Below are 24523 nucleotides of genomic sequence, written 5' to 3'. Positions count from 1 at the left end.
TCAAAGCTTCTCAAGAGCATCAAGCCTTTGGGTAAGACAATGGCTGTGGTCACTGCAGAAGGTCAACTTGTGCCATGCCTGTCAGACCCCTTTCCTTGTGTCCCTGTATCTCAGTTCCTGACCACTGTCTCACAACTTTTTAATCAGTCTTCAACAGCAGCCTCATGCAGGCTTGGATGTTGGCAAAGATCTGACTCAACTGTTCTGTTTGTTCCTTTTTTAAGCAACGGCTTCCCATGGACTTCCTACCCATTCTGAGGGAAGTCCAGGCCCTAATAAGTGAAAACACTCAAGGACTTTTATGTGGGCAGAATTTCATCGCCTTCAGGTTATGAGTGGAGTTGCGTACCCTTTGTCCTGAGTTTTTTTATTCTGAGAATGAGCTTTTCCTGTCCGGATTAAGACATCGAATCATGATGCCTGTCTGTCTGTATTGGATGTTCATTTTCTTAATGTTAACCCACCCCGTAGCCTTTATCCTCTCCTCACCTGTAGAGCAAGTTCCCCTCATAGCACCCGGACTAGAAGTTAATAAGTGGAAAGTATATGAAACAAAAGCCTCAGTTTTGTTGCCATATTGGTGGTTTAGTCTTGCAATTCATTGCACGCTGGTACGGCAGCACGCACGTGAGGAGACAGACTCCTTGCGAATGCCCGTCTCATTTGGCACAACAGGTGATGCATAAGTATCTGGAGTATCAGAGACCTCAGCTACCATGTTCATCTGCTTCCCATCATCAGTCCCTCTTCTCAGGAACAATTCTATAAGGCAGAGACTGGTAGGCCATTAAGGAAAACATCTGTGATATTTCTTTTCTGAGATCTAATAAACAAGACTGATGGACTGATTGCTGTGCAGAATGCGTGTGGAACTTGCAGTTGAGGTTTTTTGTGTTCTTCGTGCTACACACCAAACCCTGGGCAAGCCTGAGCATTGCAGTATCCATAAGTGTTGGTTAATGCTGTCCAAATACATACCTCTCCTACAAAGCAAGTATCTTTTTCTTCAGAGAGCAGTTCCCTTTAGAGGAGTGAAGGTGGAAAATAAGGATGAAGCTGCATTGGTTGAGTGGGGGTTCTCATGTTTTCCAACTCCTGTCAACTTAAAAGCTTTTGAGGTGCTTCTAGTGGTTTCTCTTTTCCTCCGTAGGGACATAAGTGTACAAATATGGTCCTATCTCAGCTAGTAAGGAAAATTCACATGAAGCCAAGAGTAGGGTCCTTTTGCTTCACACCAGTATACAAGTCAGTGATTCAGCATATCATCTGTTCGGCTCTTGTGTGGCTTTTGATCAGGATGGTAAATTCAGTGGATATAATTGCTGCCTGTTATTCATATATGATAAGTGTAAAGAGGTCATTAATAGTGTAGATATAAACAGGCAACTGAAGTCCTAGGGGTGATGCCCAAAACCCCAGAACAGGACAAGACCTTAAGAGGAGAACAGCACTGACCAAAGAGGTTTTACATGGAGCTTGATAAAGCAAAAGCATTGATTGCATTGGATTTCTGAGGGATTACATGTCAGAGACAGCAGCAGACTACAAAAGTGGGGCAAGAAAACAGCAGGAGGGTTGCAAACCCAGCCACAGCAGCACTGGTGACTGCTGAGGAACAGCTATTAGGGACAGGGACTTCAGGGCAGAAGGCAAGTGAGGAGAGATTTAGAGCTGTGAGGAAAGAAGTTGCATAATCTTTTTCACTCCCCTCTGAGTTTTGGGAAATGAAGTACATTGTGTGTAAATAAACAATAGTGCTTTAGAGATAGCACTCCTGGCTCCATCGTGCAATGTTTCTTCTAAGGGGAAACAGCTCACAAGACAGCATTGATAATCACAAAGATCAGAAAGGGGAACACTGCCTCTTTGAAGAAGTTACTGCTTATTGAATGAAAGCATTAAAGCATATTTTTGTTTCCTAATGCCTGAGGCATGTTAAAACTTGTTCCTTCCCAAATATCTAAAATAAAAGAATGCTATTCTGAAAAGCCATCACCAGTGTCTGGCATTGCTTCCTCTGGGCACCACGTGTGTCCTGTCTCCCTTGTGCTTGAACTCTTTCTAAAATAAGCCTTGTGATTCTGAGATTGTCTTCGCTGTGGGTCTTTCAAAATGCCATCGGGATTGCCGAGATCTAACCAGCGCGAGCACCGCAGCAGGACCCTTCCCGTAGCTCACATGGTAAGCTGTGCAGCTTTATAATTCCTGGAGCAAGTCCATGAACCCAGCCAGAACAAAACCAGAAAGGAAAAGAGAAAATATCCCTGGCTTAGGGATGAGAAAAGGTCTTGTGTGGTGTAGGTGAACATATCCAACCCCTTTGGCAGATTCTGCAGTTCTGATCTGCAGTCTGCTGGATCCTGCAGTCCAGTCCAGGCAGCTTGACTTGATTTGCTGAAACCCAGATACAAATACTTTCTCCATGACAAATTAAGAAGTTGTAACTCTCCTCGAAGTTCCCTGGAACCTTACAGACGTGCTCAGTGGCACAATAAAATCTAGTCTGACTTCCACCTTAACTGAAGGCAGCTGTAGTGAAACCTGTGATGTTAATGGACTGAATAAGAGACTGGAGCTCTGAAACCCTAATGAATGCAGGCTGGAGCGCTCCCCTCTCTGAATTACCCCCACAAAGGTAACAGCTCTCAGGAGGTTACTGTTTAGCCAGAAATGGTGGTACCGTGTGGATGTTCTGGCTCAACTTTGCTGGGGCAGTTAATTTTTAGTAAGCTCAATTTCTTTTATTTTTACCCACATGCACGTGTGTTTGGCTTCCAGCCAACTGTGTGCATAGCTGCTTCTCTGTGGAGGATAAAGATATACAATGACTAGACACATGTAGAATGGCAGGATCGTGAGCACAGGCAAGACTTCTGGTCTGGAAAACCGAGATGCGTGTTTGCCCCACACAGTGCCCATGTTATGTGACTTGATCAAAATGACATATCTTTTTAGCATTTTATTTTAATTGAATCATTTTTATTGAGTCCCAAGGGGATTAAAGTAATAATTGTCTTTTGTTTCTCTGAAGCAATCTCTCAAATGTAATCCCAGGAGAGATGGAGAAGGCGTGATGCTAAAGTTACTTCGGTTGCATTCGGTCTTCAGCGTGCTTAGGCTGCATATTTTCCTCAGAAAAATCAAGTTAGTTCATTTTATTGCTGCTTGGATGTTTCTTATTTACTACTGGTCCACATAGACCAACCTGTTCCCCTCAGCATCCAGAGCATCCCTTACTGTCCTCAAAGGCACAAACAAGCTTTTGCTCCTGTTACCTCTCCTGTGAGTTGTGTACCCTTCAGTCAACAGCAAACCTTTTGCTGAGTTCAGTTTGCAGAGCCTGTCTGTTCCTACTGCCTGCCTTGCAGAAGGGATTTTAGGAAAGATTAACCCTCTGCCAACTTCAGGTGTCTTATTTCAACAGGTAAGTTGGCCAGCTGATCTCTGTGGGTAACCGCTGTTGTAAGAAAGGAGAGCATAAATCTCCTGGGGACCATTCAAAATGAGGACTTAGCTGTGGCCCTCAAGTCTAAAGCCTGACGAGTGTCTGTTTCCCTTTGCATCTTCTTAAAAACACAGTGAACTCCTTGGGCTGACTGAGTTGGTCATTTTATACTCATTTTATACTCATCTGCAAAGGCACTTTGAGCTCACCATGACCATGGTCCTCTACTGACTGCTTGAGCACCTGACAGAGTCCACAGGTTCAGGATGACGTTCAGGACCATACTCCAGCTGGGGGCCTAAAGGCTTTGGAAACTTGTGTGTTTTATTGAAACTGAGCCCTTGGCTCTCCAGTTCATCATGAGGGGAATATGAGGCTTGCTTAGATGTGTGACCACTTCCCCACGTGACTGTGTTGATGAAGGAGGTCACTTTCCCCAGATGGATCACCAGTTCTACTCTGGATGGTTTCACTTCCAAAGCTGGAGTGCCATTAGTATGTTAATTGTTAGTCTAAATTAAGCCATCTGATTTTGCCTGGAGTAAAGTAAGAAGCAATGTTTCACCTGAATTGCTCCATGTATGTGACAGCAGAGATAAGCAGCTGGGACTGGGAATCTGGTCCATGGTATGGCGTGAAGGGAGAGTGAATGTGTGTCTTAGCTGTTCTGTTTTCAGAAAAGGATCCACAGGAGCCAGCATACTCGATGGGAGTGCCTGCTTTACATCAAATAAACATAATATAAAGGAAGGGAATGCAAATTCTGAGAGGGGTGCCTCTCTGTGCTTGGTTCTCAGTCACCAACCTGGCTATCTAAGCCAAACCATTCCTTCCTCAGGCAAACCATACCATGGTCTCCAGGGAGACTTTTCAGTACTTATAATGGGACTATAAGAAAGATGGGGACAGACTTTTTAGAAGGGCCTGTTACAATGGGGCAAAGGATGATGGTTTTAAACTAAAGGAGGGGAGATTCAGGCTTAACATGAGGAAGAAATTATTACACTGAGGGTGGTGAGACCCTGTCCCAGGTTGCCCAGAGAGGTGGTGGATGAACCATCCCTGGAGACATCCCAGGCCAGGCTGGACGGGGCTCTGAGCAACCTGATCTGGGTGAAGATGTCCCTGCTCATGGCAGGGGTGGCACTGGAGGAGCTTTGGAGGTCCAACCCAAAGTATTCTGTGACTCTACGGTGACAGCCATGAGAGCCCTTCTCCCAAGCCACACAGTGAGAGCAGTCATCAGATTTTGGAAGACTCAGGCTGAAGTCTCCCTTGTACCAGATCCAGAGCAGGGATTGGAAACCATCCCACTGCCCTCCTGAGACAACTGTCAGAGTCAGGAGCTCTTTGGAGCCAGTGGGCGTCTGTCCTCTTCCCTTTGTATGAAACAGCGATTCACTGAGCTGCGGGACCGGTGGTGGGTAGACAACTGGGGTTCAGCTCCCGCTGTGAGCACTGGGTGTCTTTCAAAGCTTCAGTGGCTGGTGGACTCTCCTCAGCACTGCAGAGATGGGAATACAGGCGGCACACAAATAGACACTTAAGTAATAGGTGTCTATTATGTATGAGGAATGCTATGTTAAAACAATAGCATTCTTTTTAAAAGTATGTCATAACTTGAAATGTCTTCAGTGATGTTCCTAATTTGTGCTTTTAATTCCTGGATAATCACCCTCCTCTAAACTTATATGGCAGCAGTACAGTACCCCTTTTTTATGAAGATTACCATCTGTGAATACTGCCTTTGAGATAGGCCATGTGTATGCCATTAGTTTGTTGGTTTCTGGGCACAGTTTTAAAGAATTAAGCTGAAGAAATGAACCATTACTTTCCTTTTTTTTTCTTTTCCTTTTCTGATCTGTGTGATTGCGATTTGATCAGTGTTGAAGTCAGCACTTTTATTTTTCTTCTTTTCAAAGTAAAGGGCTTATTTGTTAGGATTCCCACAGTTAACTGTGGGAAGATATCTGTTCCCCTAGAAGAATCTTGTGAGAGAGTCCTTGCTGTAGAGAGTAGCCCAATTATGTTTGATTATTCATCACTCATATGGACTTAAAATGGAAGTTGCTTTCAATCTCCTCTAAAAATAAGACATAAGCAATTTACCCTGAGACACATAGGGAGGAGGTCGCTTCTTTGATGTTAGCACAGCCTAAAAGGAGCTTCAAAAAGTCTTTAAGTGTCTGAGCAGAGGTCAGCCAAAGTGAATAATACTATAATAATACTATGGGTATTGGGAGAATCCGTGCTAAGGACACTATTTTTGGTAATAAAATCAAAGAGGAGAAAAATAAGCCACAAGTCTAAAGCATGTTTCAAGAATGCTGTCTTCCAGTTCCTAATTTTATTAAAAAGAAGGCATTTTGGTTTAAACAACGAAGACCTCCATGTTGAGAAGTGATTAGCCTTAGTGCAGCCAGGTATGCAATTGTCCATCTGAGTATTTAAAGTGAGGATTCATCCAAACATTTAATTTTCTATTTCACACCTCATTTTTGGTGTTTTTTGTTTGGTGAACACAAGTGTCAAAAACTAGGGTCAGATATTCAGGAAAAAAAAAAATATGGTATTGCAGGGGCAAGTTTGACTTAATAGTTGGACTTGATGATCTTGAGGGTCTTTTCCAACCAAAAAGATTCTATGACTCGGTCAAAGCAAATGCCATGGCAAATATTGATCCAGCTGGAGCTCTGTTGACTGGAGAGGGCACCCAGAATCTCCCGCTCTGCAGTATCCATCCCCATCATTGACATCAGTAGCTGGATGAGAAGGATCGTGCTTTCCCTGTTTGAACTGCCAGCAATAAGCTCCCTGGGAAATAATGTGTAACAAGGTTTAAGGTAAAATCATCAGCCTCTCCCCCGCACTTATCAGAATTATTTTAACCAGAAACCTCTCTTGCACTAAGGCAGAGTTTACTCCCTGAAGCAAAGATGTTTCACAAGGGTGAAATGTGCAACACCAGTGGCTGTTGAATGAAGTTGCCATTAACGATCTTGAGCCTTGGGGTTTTGAAATGAGAAATAAAGTTGTTATTAGCAGTCTCTTGAGGTCTCATTTCCATGCCAGTGAATAGCCTGGTTTTGTGCTCAGTAGCTCATTTCCTGGCATTTTCAAGTTTCACCTGTTTTATTTTATCTTGGAGTTATTAATTTTATGACAAGGCTTCTTATTCTTGTTTCCTTTCTTAGGGGGTTGTTTATTACCATCCATGACAAAGGCCATATTGCAACAATACTAGACTCTTGGCCTGAAGAAAATGTTAAGGTATGTGGCATGTCTTCTGGGAAATTACAGGGAGATGGGTGGAAAATGGGATATTGAATGGAACTGCTTGGCATTATTTACAGAATTGCCTGTTTAAAAGTACAAGCTGAGAAATATTCCCTTCCTCAGAGGGTTTCCAGGCTGGTGGTTGGACTTCAGAGACTCTGTCGTGTGCACATGAACATCTTTATTAAAGGTAGCAGAACCTTGGGCAATAAAAAGAGTGTGCATGATAATAAATTTTATTATATCATAGAATGGTTTGGGTTGGAAGGGACCTTAAAGTTCATCTAATCCAACCCCCTGCCATGGGCAGAGACAGCTTCCACTAGACCAAGTTGCTCAAAGCCCTGTCCAACCTGGCCTTGAACACTCTCAGGAATGGGGCATCCACAGCTTCTCTGGGCAGACTGTTCCAGTGTCTCAACACCCTCATGGGCAAGAATTTCTTATATCTAATCTAAATCTCCCCTCTTTCAGTTTGAAGCCATTACCCCTTGTTCTGTCAGTTCATGCCCTTGTAAAAAGTCCCTCTCCAGCTTTCTTGTAGGTCCCCGCAAGGAAGAAAGGTGCTACAAGGTCTGTTTGTACAGAATAGCGGTCTTAGCTAAGAAGTAATATCCATGTGTTGAAGAATTCCATGGCTAACTCTCAACTTGTTAGATGTACCAAAGCTCTTTAAGAGATCTCTGTAACCGACTTGCCTGTAGGACTCCTTCCCAAATCGAGTGAGTCATGCAGCATCCAGAACACTGCAAATAATGTTTGATATCCAGCAGCTGAAAATATTACTGTCACCCCACCCAAAAAAAGTGATCTTGTGAAGTGTTTTTCCCTAGAGCTCGGGGCTGGGCAAGTCCCTGGCATGAAATGAAGTCAACAATTAAGACAGGTCTTGCCAGTCACCTGCTTCCATCATTCTGAAAGTACATGTGCCTGGGAATTTCCCTGGCTATTGACAGAGCTCCGGTCCCCTATCAGTCGCCTGTTTCTTCCAGGAACAAAGGTTGGGCAGCTGGGAGAATCTTGCAAGCGTTTTTCATTTCTAAAGGAAAAAAAAAATAAAAGGTCATTTAACATGTTTCCAGAAAAAAGTAAGCATATTCTTCTAACCGTGTCTTTGGAACCATGGAGAACAGATGCAGACTACATACTTTGTCCTTGCTCTGTCCAAAGATCTCAGTATTTCCATTTGTTTCTGACTCAGGACTATGAGCAGAATTCATTACGGCTAAGAGATATGTTTTTGCAGATGGGGAAACTGGCACAGGAAGATTAGAGACTGTTGTTGAAACAATACCCTCTGGCACCCAAAACAGACCATAGGAAGCGCAGTGGCCCATGGAAGAGATTCAGACTCTCTGCTTTCCAGGTTTGCCAGACTACAAAGGCAGCTCATTTCATCAGTATCGCTGTTTCGGACCGCAGGGTTCCCGTGTGTTAGTACACAGACTTTTCGGTGCCTGAACACCTGGCACTGGAACACCTGAGATTTTGAGGTGAGTAGGGAAGTTCCTGGGCTGCACCTTAGTCCCCAGAGGGACCCAGTGGTTTGAAAAGGCTGAACAGCAATACCAGTAAGTTCCGTTACAGATGGGGAAGAAATACTTGGACAGGCAGTCCCACCTTTTGCTTTGTGGCTCCTCAGAGTTTCATGGAAATGGGAAATCTGGGTTGTAGGCCTGGGTCACCTGCCTGGAAGGGCTAGAATGGTGCTCTTAGCTTAACAAAGCCTCAGCCAAGCTCTGATGTGTCCCATTTCCACCCCTACTGTTGAAGCCGGGCTGCTCTGGAAGAATCAGAGTGCCAGAAGCAGGATAAGCAAAAACCACCATTTCTGAGCATCCTCATGTGGGAGGGTGGCTTTTTGTGTCTCTTACAGGGCGGCTAATGAATCCTGCCATGAAGAAACATTGGATAAAAGGCTTATAGCCCTCACCAGTGCCTCCCCTTGCTAATTTTCTCTCTGGTTCCTTCATCTGCATGGTGGCCCAACTAGAGCAGGGGGAATGCAGAGAGTCATACAGGACGGTGTTGTGGATAGGTGTCATCCTGGCAGTTGTGAGTTCAAACCACCTCAAAGTGAGGATAATCTAGAAACCTTATCTCCTATTCCAAGATAAGTGTGCTGCCATGCTTAGCTACTGCACTGGCCTTCTGTCTGACCTTCCTTCCCTCCCTCCCTCCATCTGTCCCTTCCTTCCATAGGATGCTCACCCTAGAAGTGGGATTCCCTGTGGGAATCACTCCTGTACAAGGCCGTTCAATGTCACGGGGAACTTGAGGCAGAATCCTGCAAAAACTGACCTTGTGCAATCAGTACTGAGAAGCAGGACTGCCAGCAGTGTCTCTGGCCTCTCTGCATTGCCCCAGCAGCTTGGAGATCAGTGTAGTGCTCTGGGTTGCTCTGCTGGGCCAGGTGCCTCCTGCTTAGTCACTGGGCTTGTTCAGCCTGGAGGAGACTGAGGGGAGAGCTCATGGTGGCTTCAACTTCCTCACAAGGGGAGGAGGAGGGGCAGGGCTGAGCTCTTCTCTCTGGTGGCCAGTGACAGAACCTGAGGGAATGGCAGGAAGATGTGCCAGGGGAGGTTTAGGTTGGACATGAGGAAAAGGTTCTTCCCCCAGAGGGTGCTGGACACTGAACAGGCTCCCCAGGGAGGTGTCACGGCCCCAAGCCTGACAGTGTTCAAGAAGAGACTGGACAACATCCTCAGACACATGGTGTGAACTGTGGGGTTGTCCTGTGCAGGGACAGGAGTTGGACTCGATGATATTTCCAATCATGGATCCTTCATGGGTCCCTTCCAGCTCAGGACATTCTATGATTTCATGGTTAGGCACTGGAAAACTGGTCTACCCACGTACAGCCCGTGGTCCAGAGTCATGTTAGTGAACATCAGCTGCCTGGAGCCTCAGTGCTTCGTCTCAGCTTGTGAGTTCTTGTGCAGTGATCAATGAAGAGGGAAAGGAGCATCTTTGAAGAGAAATAGCCATTTGATCTCTTCCCAAAAGAGCTGCTGGAGGGAGAAGATGCACTCTGGAGGTTTCTGCCTTTTCCCCATCAGCTATCGAAGGAGCTTAGAAACCAGTTAGATGATTTACTTAAACTGCACTCCTAACTTCCAGACAAAGGCTTGACTAGAGTTCCAAAGGCTTGACTAGAGTTCCAAAGGCTTGACTAGAGTCATTAAGAAAATGTGTGGCACAGCTGGAAGTAGAAAACAGGTTCCTAATTGTTAAACCAGTGATCCAGTTAGAAGGGTCTGTCCTGCTCAGCCAGATGTTGATGTCCTGTTTGTTGAGTTCGGATCACGTGAACAGGAGCAGTTAAAAATATTACTTTAATAGGATTGTATATCAGGTCCTCACTGAAGATTTGTGCTTTTTTATGTTGTTGCTTTTACATCCAAAGAGCCACAAACAAATGTGAATCCAGTTTCCCCTCTCTGATACAATTCATGTCTCCCATGCTGTATTTTCTGCTCTCCTGTATTTTTCAGTAGTACCTTGAGGAGCTTCGGTACCTACAGAGTGTAGCACATCTAAGACTGAAGAAATTAAATATTTGCTGCATAGTTAGGATTTTGACTCTTTTTCACATACTTTACACCAGTTTCAGGATAAATCTATAGCAGTGGATGTGCTCAGTGCTTTCCCCGTTCCCATTACTGCATCCCCTGGGTGTGGTGAAGAAGTGAGCGAACGCCCAGAAACAGATGGAGCCCACCCAAAAAGAGACTTTCCCATCAGTAACGCTTCACATTGACTCAGAAGCAAAAAAAGAAATGGGAAAATGTTTGAAAATGGAGGTGGATAAGTGTATCACTGCCACAATTGGGAACGCCTTGTGTCAAGGCTTGTTCAACCTTTAGCCTACTACTAGTGGGACTACTAGTGTGTAGTCCTTTTAGTTTTAATAGGTTTTTCATTGAAGGTTCCATTTTAGGGATTCTGACTCCTAATGACAGGAAACCGACAACAGCACAAAACCAAATATTCTACATAGAGCAGGAGCATTTCAAAATAACCCCTATTACATATAGGTTATCACTATTACTATATACATTATGATTCTGAAATGTATCACGCCTGAAACTACCACAGTTTGGGGTTTTTTCTGCTAGAGGGTAAAATAGATGTAAATGGCAGAATAGATGTGTGTGTTCTCTGCATCTGTAGTTTCTCCTCAGGCCGATTCCTGAACAATGTAATGTAATTCTGTTCTGCCATTACAAACAGTGGTTTAGGTTGAAGGAGAAAATAGCCCTGGGATGTGCGTATAGTTTATATTGAATAAGAAAGGACATTGAAACAGATGAGTACATGTCTTCCTGAAATAGGAAAGTGCAGCAAGAGTTTATTCCATTCCTAAACAACTAAATGCTTCTCCACCACAGCAATAAACTGGTGCATCTTTATTATATGCCCCCCCTAAGGAAGTACACCTATTGAGATAACTTCTAATCCCTCATTCTTGTATATCTCACTGAAGCACACGCATGTGTCTGTCCTTAGTTTAGTCTTAACTTTGCAGATCAGCAAATAAAGAACTTCTCTGCAGTCTTCTCCTTTGAAATCCAAGCTAGCCTGAACACGAGTCCCCCGCAGTCTGATAAACCATTTAATGTGAGCCCCCAGCTCTCTGAAGTGCTGGGACAGTGCTGAAAGTTGAAGTTCATTCTTGTATTTAGAGCTTTTCTCCCACAGTGGGATTGGACTCCAGTATCTTCCTGTTCTTACTGGTTTCAGAACTGCCCCAAAGAGTTCCTGACATTGGGGACAAAATGGACAAAGAGAGTAATTAACCTAAAAATTGTGAGGCTTAGTCAGATCTGCTTGGTCATTTGCCTCCTGAGGTCTTGATGTACAGCATGGGTTGAACAGCTCAACTTCAGGCTTCCACTTTGGACAACATTATGCAGTAGGGATTTTGGTGAGGCAGAACATTAAAGTATTGCTGAAATGCCAAAGGCCAGTTGTACGAAGAGTTTAATGGCAATTGTTTAACTCCCAACTCTGGGGGGCAGAAAGGTCTAATATGAAATACACGGAGCGGGAGCCCCTCCACAGTCTGTGCTGCTGCCGTGCTGATGGCTTCTGGCCTTGCAGCCAGGGGTACCAGAGGGAGAGGGACCCAGTTATAATGAGTTTTGTTTTGATTATCTGATGTTGGCTACTCCACAGCTACTCTACAACAGTGTGAAGACATGAGTTTGTTATACTTGGAATCACAGAATCGTAGAATCATTTAGGTTGGAAAAGACCCTTAAGATCATTGAGTCCAACCGTACCACCACAGATGCAGTTCATAAACACAAGCACTTCTGTACAGAGCTCTTTTTCCTCAAAAGGAGAGGAAAAATCAAGGCCAGATCTCTTTTGTGCAGCTCTGGTTGTACAGCTGAGAATGCACAAAGAGCTGCATTGTTTGGGTTCTGCTACAAGTGAATTGAGGTGTTGGCAAGCAGAGCTGCTCCTGTCGCACACTGCAAGCAACTACCTGTCAATCACATTATCTCTACCCCCCAAAATGATCAGCCCTTTGTCACTGGCAGCTAATTAACATGGTAGGTAGAAGGAGCAAATATCCATTGCATGATGCAGAATGGTGTCGATGGGAGACAGCAGAGCTGGTTTTGCTTCTAGAGCCTTGGCAACCCCACACGACAGTCTCTTTTGATCCTTCCAGGCTATCGTGGTGACAGATGGAGAGAGGATTCTCGGCTTAGGAGATCTGGGAAGCTACGGCATGGGTATCCCAGTGGGGAAGCTTGCTTTGTACACAGCTTGTGGTGGAGTTCAGCCACAACACTGTCTCCCCATCCTGCTGGACTTTGGCACAGACAATGAGGTAAGACAGCTTTTCATAAATCTGATGGAGGCGGGGAGAAAGAATTGAGATTAATGCTTATCTGAGGACAGTTCCCTAAACGTAGAGGCAAAGCCAAGATGAGACAACGACTAGACCAGCACTGCAGGGAAATGTCCAGGTTTCATTCCTCTTTGATGCTCAAGAACTTTTGCTCTGATGGGGAACTTAAATAAACGCTAAGTAGCCTCATGGTCCCCTGGTGAGCAGACTCAGAGCGTTGCCAGTTGGAGCTGAAGGGTCAGCCCCACTTTTCAGCATGGCAAGGTGGGTTGAAAGGCTTTGTACAGGAAGTCTCAGATTTATTCTTCCTCTGGTAGTTGTGAGAGATCAAGCAGATGCTCGTGTCTGCGTAGAGGTGACTGTATATCCAGAAAACAGAGCATCCCTGGTGGGTGGTTTGGGAATGATTAATTTCAGTGTTTTGTCAGATCGCACACTTTCCTGCACATGATAACCAGACAAGAGGACTCCATCTGTTTGCAGATTTTTGCCTTATGACTCTGGCTCGGAAAGGCCAAAGTGCAGCATTTCAGTAATGCCAGAATGGACACCTGTGAGGATGTCTTTTTTAAAATTAATATCCTATAGTTATTTGTGATGTCCCGGATTTGTCCATTTTTGTAAAATGTACTTGTGCCTCACTTGACCCCAAGTAAACCAAATACATGTTTCTTGAGAGAAACAGCAAAACTGGGGTACAAAAGCTTTGAGTTTGTGTATGAAGACAGATGAGGGCCAGCATTTTCAGACATGCCTATGCTCAAAAGCTAGGTTTTCTGCACGTCTTTCACTCCACCACAAGTGTCTCACACTGGACACTCAAAAAGAATGAAAGAAAGCAAAATCGGTGGCCATAGATGACATTGAGGATGAGATTCCCGATTATCTCTTTGGTTCCTGGTCCTGGGATTGTTTTATCGCTTTAGCACAGAGGCCTGACATGGACTGAAGGAATATGGGGTGTGCTCATCTCAGCCTGATCCATGGTCTTTCCCACACAGTGGGAGCTCTGAGTTTGGACCCTCTGAGGCTAATGCAGGAATTAAGTCTCTGTCTCTCACTTCTTGGAGTTTCCGGTCAAGAGAGCATCGCACTTGGCTTTGGCTCCTTCATCTCTTCCTTCTCCTCCATGCTGGTATGCACACCACCGAGTGCTGGCTGCCCCAAAGCCCCAGCTGGAGCTTATCTCCAGAGGGACCTGGGTCTAAGTGCTTCCCCACTGAGCTTCTGACCATGCGTGACCATCCGTTTCTATCTCAGCATCCAGAGGGGACACTAAAATCCAAAGTGGCACCAATGACTTCTGTGCATCTCCAGGGGTCAGATAATATCAGAAAAAGGACTCCCTGAGCCAGACTTGGGCACTTCTGTTCTGTACAAGGTCAGGTCTAACTTTAGTGTCCTGGAACTTCTCTGTGGAGGCAATTTCCACAGCTGGGATTAAGACATAAAAGATGCTGTTTTCCAGCAATATAAACAATGTATTTCCTCACAACATAAATAATCTGTGTGTTGATGTAATGGCTTTCTCATGTGCGTAAACCCAGCTTAACCCAACCCTAAGCACATCCTAGAAGGATCCCGCCCCACAAGTAACCTCATTTATGAGCAGAAATAAGACACCTCCTGTAGGCATTCAACCCCATTCATCTCTGCCTGTCGATAAATGGTGAGCTTAGGGTGACTGTTGCTAACACAGGCACCTCAGGTAGAATGGAGTAAATATAACATATATTGCATATATATATATGCTATATGTATATAAATATGGTGTATTTTTAGCAAAAATTCCCAGCTTATCTTTCTGATAGTCCGTTATACTTTACTCTTTCAGCAAACTGAGTTTTTTTCAGAGCTTGGCATTTCTCAGTTTGCCTGGGGGAGAATTTTAAACTCTGGGAACCAGCCCCAGAGCACATGGAGCTATAGGAGCAATCAGTGAAGTAAAGCAAATAGGTCTGCTCTCTGTTTTGTCGCCCTGAAGAGTTAATGTATCAAACTCAGAGGAAAATGTCTTTCATCTTTCCTTCTAAGGGAAAACAGCTGTGGCTGTAAAAACAGATCTGATTTTAGCATATCTGCCAATATTTAGGGCCCATATGGCTTCAGGACAATAGGTTTGTGATGGTTTGTCCTCTTCTTATGTGAATGATTCAGTTCCTGAAATGGGAAGAGAAGTGGAGTTGCTTTGCAGTGACTCATGGAGGTGTTGACCCACCTGTCTTCTGCCACTGTTTGTCCTGTAATTTTCCCCAAAACATGTGCTGTTTCCATGCTGACCAAGTCCTTTTTAGGTGGCTTAGGGGTCCTGACTTAACAACTGCTGGACTGGTGGGAGGAATGGCCTGGGTTTTTTTATTCCCAACGGGAGCCAAAAAAATAAACTAATCTGTTTTAGGAAAATACCTTGCATTGACATCTGCAGGTAACTGGAGGTGAGTGCTTTGCAAGTGCCGTGCTTGGGAACATTTTGGCATCCCATCACTGGTGCTAGTTAACTCAGGGATGGTACCTAGAGGCCTGTATGACACATCATTTTGGGTTACCTCAGGCGATCTTAATTTCTCAGAGCACTGTTTATGGTCAACAGCTTTCCTGGTAACCTTTGGTACGAAATTAGGAACTGATTGAACAGTAAGCGCTCACCACACAAGGTCAGTTTTATTCACTAGGAGTGAGGCATCTCTGCAGGGAGCCGTGGTGGAGCTGTTCTGGGGATGCAGAGCTCCATTTCCTACATCAGTCAACAGGCATTACATCCCTCTGACTTTATTTACATTAAAAGTTAGTCTATAGCTTCTTATGGAAACATTTTCTGCCCCGGAAGAGCTGCGTGAGCTGGCCTTCACTGCATAGTAAGTAAAATTAATATGACCACAGCAGACAGGCTTTTTGGGTAAGCTACAACATAAATCTCCATCCACTGGTGGAAGAGAAGATGTCAACAGAATTGCTTTGTGTCCTAGGCTCTCCTGAGTGATCCACTCTATATTGGACTGAAACACAAGAGAGTTCGTGGGAAACAGTACGACGAACTGATTGATGAGTTTATGCAGGCAGTTACCAACAAGTAAGTGGGATTATATACATTGCTCCTCTGGACTGCTTCCATTTAAGAACGAATGTTGCAACTCGTGAAATAAACATTAGTATAATTGATCATCCAAGCAAAGAAAGGTCATTTAAATGCAAGTCTGCTGGGTGGTCTACAAATGACTCTTTGTGCTTGAGCACTCTGTGTCAAAAATATTTGTCTTCAGAGAACTGAAATGGGACTGACTATTTATAACCATTTCCTGTCCATATAGGCCAGAGGTGTCAAGCGTATGCCCTGTGGGCTGTATCTGGCCTCCATCACGCATTTATGAGCCTCGCTCAGCACAGACAGAATCTAAACTTTGGTTTGTTTACATTTTGTGAAGGAAGTTTCCAGCTTTCACCATTGTGAAGGAAATCGTCTAGCTGGAAATGGCACGTTACTCCACACGGAGTCTGTGTGAGTCTGCAGACGACCTGTCTGTCGCTTTGTTAAGAACAGGAGCTTCCCTGCTGGCATTGAAGTCTGAGGAGTGAGAAGGCCAGGCTTATAAACACTGTTTTTTTCACTGTAGGGCAAACCGGGTGCGTGTTTCCATTCTTATTGACTGGCTGGGTTGGTGGGTCTCTGATGTACCAAAGACTTTGATAGGGGATGAGCAGCACCACAAGCTCAGCGCTGTGTGTGCACCTCTGGCGCTGCACCGAGCTCCTCTCCCTGGTGAAAACACATTAAAATATACATGACCATCTGGAGATGTTACCCTAAGAAGGAAAGTGAGAACAACTGTTAAGGAAAAAAAAGTAATATTTGGAAAGCCCCAAGCTCCTAAGGAGCTTTTTTTGCCTTTCCTGAAGCAGCAGATAAGTGTCAGAGAGCTACAGTCTGTGCCTGATTAATAGGCTGCTGCCTGTCTGTGTGTTGTAGGGTCTGCTGAAGGAGACGTGTTTGATCTTCCCTCTTTCTGTGTCTCCAGCCAGCTCTGTGTGTGTGTTCCTGCAGAAATGGGAGTGGGTGGTACACAGAATTGTAGGATCATGGAACAGTTCAGACTGGAAGGGACCTTCAAAGGTCATCTAGGCCAAACCCCGTGTACAGTTCATCTTGTCTCCCTTGAGGCAGGAGGCATCATGTCCAGTGTCTAAGGACAACAGCTGCTCATCCACTGAGCCGCACATCTTTGCGTGAGGTGTGACAGCCCAGCTGGCTGTGGGTGGAGGTTTGTAGGAAATAGGGGCTGAAACGCTGAGGACCATTCAGTCACAGCTGAGGAACGGAGTTTGGAGAGGGATGAGTGCGTCGTGGGGAATTTCAGCATCTGTTGATGTGGTGGCTCTGTGCAGCGTTGTGTTTCACCCTGTGCGTGTCCAACGCTGCTGTAGGACAGGAGTCTCTCCTTGGCTGTTCAGCAGCATGGTGTAGACATGTCCCATATGTCAGCCCCCCCAGCTGCAGTTGCCCACATACTGTGCAAAGATACTCGCTGTCAGCCAGTGCAATAGCCCCTGTATCTCTGAATATGAACCCAATAACACTGTCCTGCCTATTGGATTAGAAATACCTAAGGATGACCACAGAGGAGAGAATTTTGTGTTTGCAATCTGGTTTGTCCTTCTTTATATTTGATAAGAAAAGCTTGACTGAAATGTCAGATGATGGCAGTGTAGTTTTGCCTTAGAAACTTGGGGATTATATAGGGGTAAAAATTATTGGAAACTAGAAAACTGGTAAATCACAACTAGGAAATCGTAAGAGGCTCTACAAGTAGAACATATTTAAGAGTTGTCATGGTTGATTTATGGGGTTTTTTGTTTATTTTGATTGTAGTCACTAATTAATGTGTCACAGAAACTGTCCCACTTCCTTCTGGCCAGGAGACCACAGGGGTATTGCAGTGCTGGTGTTGATGATAGAATGGAAACAATAGAATGAAAAAGCTGCTGATTGCCTCAGCCATCACAAATTTTGGCTCTGAGGTTGATGTTTGTGGTGTTAAATGCAAAGCTCATTGCACCCACTGCTCCTGCAATGTCAGTGACAGGGCCAGAAAGACAATTTGCCTTTTCTGTTCTTGCTGCTGGAGAGGAAGGATTTGCTCTTATTTTCCTTATTGGCTGTTATTTTCTTGTGTTTAGTTTATATGAGCTAATCTCCGTATTGAAGGGAGAAGACACTCAGCCGCAAAACAATTAACTCTTGTGAGGAGATGATCTCATGTCTAATGCTTTCATCCAAGTGGTGGGAATCAAGTTCCTGGGGCCCCTGTCCAAACTTTTCTATTGCTTGTAGCCGGGATGAATTGCTTGAACACAGGAAGCCCCCAAAAAGTTCTCTGCAAAATGAAGCTGGGAAATTCCACTTTGCACTTCTCCATTCACATCTGTAAAGTATGTGGAGATCCTTGAGTGAAAGGAGCTACCCCACGTTATCATCCTGACCACCAGCATATTCTAAAGTGTTGTTGGAGTGTGATGCTCTGTGAGCTCTGGGTTGCTGAATAATCCTGCTATCAGCCTGGATTTGGCAAACTTACATGAAACAGATTCATTTGGCCTCAAATTTCCACTGGAATGACTGGATGCAACCCAGCAGGATCTCTCGCTTCCTTTAGGAAAGGAAGCAGAAGTTGTTCAGAAAGAACACGCTACTTTATTGTAGCCTGCGCCCACGTGTGAGGAAACCTGTGAGTACAATGTGCTGTGATCTGTGCTCTGCTGAGGTTTCTTCTGCAAAGTCTATAATGTCACAGGCAAATTTGGTTATTTGGGGAGGAACCTTTTGTGTTGCCACAAATCTCTTGCAATCTGGGAGTTTCCTTTTCATCTGGATGTTCATGCACAAATTCTGCCTGCTTCCTGGTCCTTCAGCTTCTTGTGGAAACCATTCGCCAGTCCCTCTGCAGGAGTACCTTCCACCCTGTCAAATCACTGCCAGCCCAAGGGACGTTTGTCACTGAACTGGAATGTGTCAGAACCCACAAGAAAGCCAGGGGAGTGAAGATTTACTCTTCTAATGGAATAATAATATCAAACAGATGTCAAATTTCTATAGCTGGACACCCCTACAGTTGGTAGAAATGGCTCCTGGTCTCATAATAGCCACCTCGTGATGAACTGAGGAGTGTGTCAGAGGCTTCGGAGTTAGTACTTAAACTATTTTGAAATAAAGTGTGACTTCTGGGCAATTTTAGAAAGAAAAGCCCTACGTGAAACACATGGATACATTTCTGCATTTTCCTTCTGCCTAAGCCTCCATTCATTGCTCTTTCACCAAAAACACGTGGAATGACTGTGCATTTTTCTCCTCTTGGGAGGCAGCTACATGCAAAATTCAGCCCGTAGAGCCTAGCCTAGGACTGAATGAAGCAGCCTGACAAATTGCTGTTTTCACACAATGAGTAATGTGCTTTGTATGCGAAAATACACTGCTTCAGTTTTCCCTCTTCTCAGTTACCATGGCAAAGGGCAAGTCAGTCTTATTCTTGAACTGGTACATTTTTGTTGTCTGGAATAAATGATCACCTAAAATGTCCAAGGATAATCAGTGTAACCCACAGAATTTCTGGAACTTGCCTATATGAGCAAATTAAGGTCAAAATCAAAATGCGATGGGAGATGGGCTGTGCTGGGGCATGTTCTCTGGATTCTGCAGAGCTCCAGCCCAGCATCTACAGTAACAATATTCTTTATTCTTCAGACCCTCTTTCAAAGCAAACTACCACTGGAAATTTCTTTCTTCCTTCTCTTTTCCTCCTAAACTGGTGTATAAACTGGAGGCCAGTTCCTTATCTGTCTTATTCCATTCAATCCTCCTTAGTTTCATCATGGCTCAGTGGCTCCAAGGGGTCAGAGGTATTGAGGGTGGCCTGTCCCCAGTTTCCAGGTTCAGTTCCTGTTGCTGGGCTCAGTTCCTTGCTGGCAGATGCTGAGCACATGGCCTGAGACTGTGAGAGGCACCTCCATACGACAGCAAACCATGTCACAGGAACATTATTAAACTGTCATAACTTCATTCCCCTGTCCTTTCCCATCAGGGCTTATTAAAAGGGTGACCAGGGGACTAGAAACTTCCTACCAGCCTGTGCCAGCAGAGCACGGAAGACATCAGGAGGTCAAGCATTTGGTTTCTCAAGATGGGAGAAGAAGGAAAGTAGCTTTGCCAAGTTTCTTGTTCCTTGTGCTTGTTTAATACCTGATTTCTCTTTGCCTAATCCCTTCCCGGAACTTTCACCCACAAACACACCAAGTCAGGAACCATGTGCTCTCCAACAAGCAGAGTCTGCTCCACAACATGCTGCCTCTGTTTCAGCAGTTCTCCAGGGTCGTGGATCACAAATTTACCAGCACTTCTGGAAACAAAATCACCAATACGGGTGTCCATCTGTTATATTTATTCAGATACTCTAGTTAACTTGGCTAATTGATCCTGAATGACTACACTGAAGTCTCTAGGCACCACTGGCCTCATATAATACTGCTAAGACCTGAAGTCCCTCAGCATCTGTGTGTCTGCTGGGAGATTTGCAGACCATCACCATCATCTCTGTAAGGGCTGATGGGACAGACTAATTCCAGCCCTCTGGGAATACAGGGTGGATATTTTCCTTCCCCATCTGTCCCCAATTGCCATGCCCAGAGGGACTCTGACACCATCCGAAAAAGAGAAGTGATGGTGATGGGAAATATCCTGTCTAGAGGTGGGATGAGCTTCTCAGCCAGCTCCTACAATCTGCTTTTAGCAAATGGATATTCAAAGTCAAGGTACAATATTTAGATTTTATTAGCTCCCTTTTCTGCTACTGAGGAGTGATTGAGTTCCAGATGTGCTGCTACAGAATCTCTGTTGTAATAAACTTTTATTACCTCACCTTCAAATCCTTTAGGATAACGCAATAGCAGATGTCAAAAAGCCCTCTGCCCTGGGCTTTCTGTCTGTGCTTCCCACCTAAGCTAGGTTTACCACAGCTGGTTTAGAAAGGTGTAGATGGAGAAGATCTGTTTGGTGGCAGGCAGGTGGTGAGGCTCCATTCGCTGTCTGTCAGACGGCAGCTCGAGGCTGCACTGAGGGTCAGCACTGGCATGGTTGCAGTGCAAAGAGGATGGTGTCATTTTTGCATGAAAACAGTGGAATGGCCATAGCAGCCGTTAGTGCTGGAATTAGTGCTTGGGAGTTATAGAATCAGAGAATCGCTTTGGTTGGAAGAGACTCTCAAGATCATCGAGTCCAACTGTTAACATAACACTGGCACTAAACCATGTCCCTAAGAACCTCATCTAAATGCCTTTTAAACCCCTTCAGGGATGGTGACTCCACCGCTGCCCTGGGCAGCCTGTTCCAATGCCTGACAACCCTTTTCGCAAAGTAATTTTCCTAATATCCAATCCAAATCTTCCCTTGACACAACTTGAGGCCATTTCCTCTTGTTCAATCACTTGCTACTTGGGAGAAGAGACCAACCCCCTCCACGCTACAACCTCCTTTCAGGCAGTTGCAGACAGTGATAAGGTCTCCCCTCAGCTCCTGTTCTCCAGGCTGAACCCCCCAGTTCCCTCAGCCGCTCCCATCACACTTGTGCTCCAGACCCATGGGACATGCTGCATGAAAGAGCTGGTTGTTGGAGGGGGACTGGGGGCAGTTTTGCTGCTATATGGACTACAATGAAGGTTGACTATGATTTTTCAATATCTTTTTCCCCACAAGCTTTGTGATTGATCTTGGCTTGATCTTGCCCCATATCCTGTCTCCAGCAGTAACTCATAGCAGATGCCCTGGCATTTGACTAGGAACAAAGCAGCGAACAATTCTTGGTACACCCCCACCTTCCCGTAATCCCAGATTCACGGATTTCCTCCTGTCTTTGTGCTGGAGGGTCACTGTCATTTAGCAGTCACTGAACCCACAGCAGGCTCCATGCCCCAGAGCCTGGTGGCCATGGTTCTGTTGGCAGAAACCTGGTGGGATTCCTTCCCAACGTCAGAAACAGTTTGCAGCCTAAGAAGATGGTGAAGCAGGCAGCAACTCCTGTTGGGTTCATGATGCAGCTCCCTGGTGTGGGATTTCTAAACCCTGGACCTAGGGCTCTAAATTTTGAATTTGCTGTGATATAAAAGGTTACCAGATCCCCTCTGTTGGCTCAAAACCAAAAGTTCTAGCACAAAAGCAATTGTATATTTGTCTCACTCATGACGACCATCGTAGCTGCTACAACAGTCATGATTTCTATTGTGGATTCTTGGGTCCAACTTTCACCATGCAATGGTTATCTGGCAATTAATGAACATTACTCATGCCACTTCCATTTAAAAACGTAGTAACAGATATGTTCACGTTTTCTGACTTATCTCTTCATCTCTCCCTTCAACACTAGTAGAACTATTTAATGACTGATATACATGTTGCTATTAAATCACATCAGAGTACTAAGTGAGGCTTTGAAGGGTTTTTTCAGTGTTTTCAGAACCAGAAGGTCAACTTTTATTTTAATTTACCAAACTTCTAGTTTTCATTGTCAGTTTTTTTTTAAGGGAAAACTTGCCTTCCTCTTAGCCATGTGGAAGTATTAAAAATTAAAGGAATTAAAGGCTTTTTCTGATGTTAAGTGTAACATCTGTTTGCAGCCTGTAAGCAAATGAGTGTTGCAGGCTCTCCCTGCAGACACCAGTGCACTTGCCTGGCCCCGAGCAGTAAGCCCATCTCACTGTTGTCTCTTTACCTGTCTGGCTTTCATCTTCATGGCAAGAAACTCATACAAATATGCAAACTGTGCAATCCTGATGTGAGATTTCCCAGACGTGAACAACAGTGAAAAGGCCTCAGCTTTCTGGGACATATTAATACTTACGCTTTTGGGTACCTGCCTATTGCAAAGATCCCAGCAACCACATCAGAGTGGCCGTTTGGGGCTTTCAGTGGGCTCAGGGGAGGGAAAGAGCTGGGTCATCAAGAGCAAGAACAAGTCTGGGCCTCACGTCCTTTTTACGTGGGATGAACAAAAGTACTTTCTCCCTCTGAGCCTCTTAGCTTGGCACCAGTGTTTGCTTATTTAAGATTGCTGGTTCTGTCTCTGTTTCTAATGTAGATGAAAGCGTATCTTGTTCTGTGCCTCAAGTCAGTCTTGGTGTCAGGTGGGACAGTCTAGTTTTCTTCCATTCTTGTTTGTGAAAACTCAGTTTGCAAAGACCTTACGGGAACAACGTCTCTTTTCTCCACCTGAATGCCCCAGCTGGCCCTGGACCCCATTTCTGCCCACCTGCAGCACACTCGGGCAGGACCCCATAACAGAGGCACAGGCTGCTTCCCCTTCATACTCAAGGAAAATGCAGATTCTTAAAGTTGCCCAGAGAGGTGGTGGATGCCCCATGCTGGAGACATCCCAGGCCAGGCTGGACGGGGCTCTGAGCAACCTGATCTGGGTGAAGATGTCCCTGCTCATGGCAGGGGTGGCACTGGATGAGCTTTGAAGGTCCCTTACAACCCTTTACTGAAATGTCATTTTTCTTGGAAATCAGAACATTGGTTGCTGGTGTATCAGGGAGCAGTAAGAAAGTCTCAAGGACAAGGACAATTTGGCTCTTCTCTGCCTGGTTTCATCTAAGACTGTAAGTTGGAGTTGCAGTGCATCAAAGCTGACTCCTTACACCATGAATGACTGAAGGCAGTGCTATAAAATGCTGAATTCAGACAGGGATTGAAACCTCCTGCCCATGATTCTTTCCATAAAGGACCTGGACCTTCTTGCATTCTTTTTCTCATACATGTAGGAATGTTTTATACTCCTTGCTCAGGGTGAACAAGAACACCCTTTAGATACTGGTCAGCAAAAGCACTGCACAGGTCCTCAGGCCACTCTTGAAGTTCTGACTTGTGCAGTTTTGTTCAGACACTTCTCAAATGTTAAATGCTGCCTCATGAATTTTTTCCTCTGTGACCTTGTGGCTGGTGATGAGGCTGGATGAACTCGAGGAGGTGTATACAGATGGGCATGGAAAAACCAAGCTGTGTAATGAGATTGTTCAGGCAATTGAGAAGTCTCTTGGATAAAGAAGCTAAAAGCAATGTCATCAGGATAACGTCCGCCTCCCTCTTCTGGGATTCACGCTCTTTTGTTCCGTACCTGGTGCTCATCCAGGAGAGATGTGCATCCTCCTCTGCAGGGGATACGGACTTTACTACCAGCATCTTTCCTGTTAACATAGCCCAGAGATGCAGTGCAGTTGTCGGTTGATAGTAACAGCACCAGAACAACAGCACAGTGATAAACAAAGTGTCGATCCTACACTTGTTTTCCAGGAAATTGAATAATTTCTTAATAAAGATTATTGGGTGGTAATTTTATATAACAGACTTGTACTATGGTATGTGTTTAGCTCCTGGAGTCATCTTTCTGTGATTCTGTGATTCATTAGGGTGACAGTCTTATACCATTATTTTGATCAATAGTGTATTATTTCTTTAAAAATCCTGCTGTTTCTGCAAAAATTGCTAGGCAGGGGCTGGAGATAGGATTAAAATGAGTGTGTGGAACCATTCTGTAACACTTCACTCAGTGAGGCTATTTTTACAGGAAGATTTTTGCAAGGTATGGGAGAAAAAGCCAGGCTTTGGGTCATAATTATGGCACAAAACCCCCAAATACGCAAACTAATGAGGCAGCAATATATTCTTTACCATGAAAGACAAGTGATCTTTTTTTAATGAGGAAGAACTGACAAAGTACATCTTTTTATTTCCAACTCTGTGAGATGGGTAGATTGATTCCAGAGGTGGTAGAAAACAGGGACCCCAGATGGTGGTCTAGCAGCCAACAGCGAACCAGGAGAAGTGGTGATGGTATTAAATAATGACTCTTGTGGTGTCACCAGTTATAAAACAGAAGTTAAAACTGGTTTTAGGGATAAAT

At 44.7% G+C, this 24523-nt stretch overlaps 1 protein-coding gene across 1 annotated transcript in view; it reads left to right on the top strand.

Moving 5' to 3' along the window:
- Window positions 1–24523, top strand: part of ME3 (malic enzyme 3) — a 133451-nt gene that overhangs the window by 86074 nt on the left and 22854 nt on the right. The window contains exons 4-6 of the mRNA XM_021298790.2: window positions 6640–6715; window positions 12405–12566; window positions 15554–15657. Coding sequence (XP_021154465.2) covers window positions 6640–6715; window positions 12405–12566; window positions 15554–15657 — 342 coding nt within the window. The remainder of the gene's footprint in view (window positions 1–6639; window positions 6716–12404; window positions 12567–15553; window positions 15658–24523) is intronic.

This window comes from Columba livia, chromosome 1, assembly GCF_036013475.1.
Source record: "Columba livia isolate bColLiv1 breed racing homer chromosome 1, bColLiv1.pat.W.v2, whole genome shotgun sequence".
Lineage (NCBI taxonomy): Eukaryota > Metazoa > Chordata > Aves > Columbiformes > Columbidae > Columba > Columba livia.
Note: the sequence above shows the minus strand (reverse complement) of the source record. Positions and strands in the feature narration are given on the sequence as shown.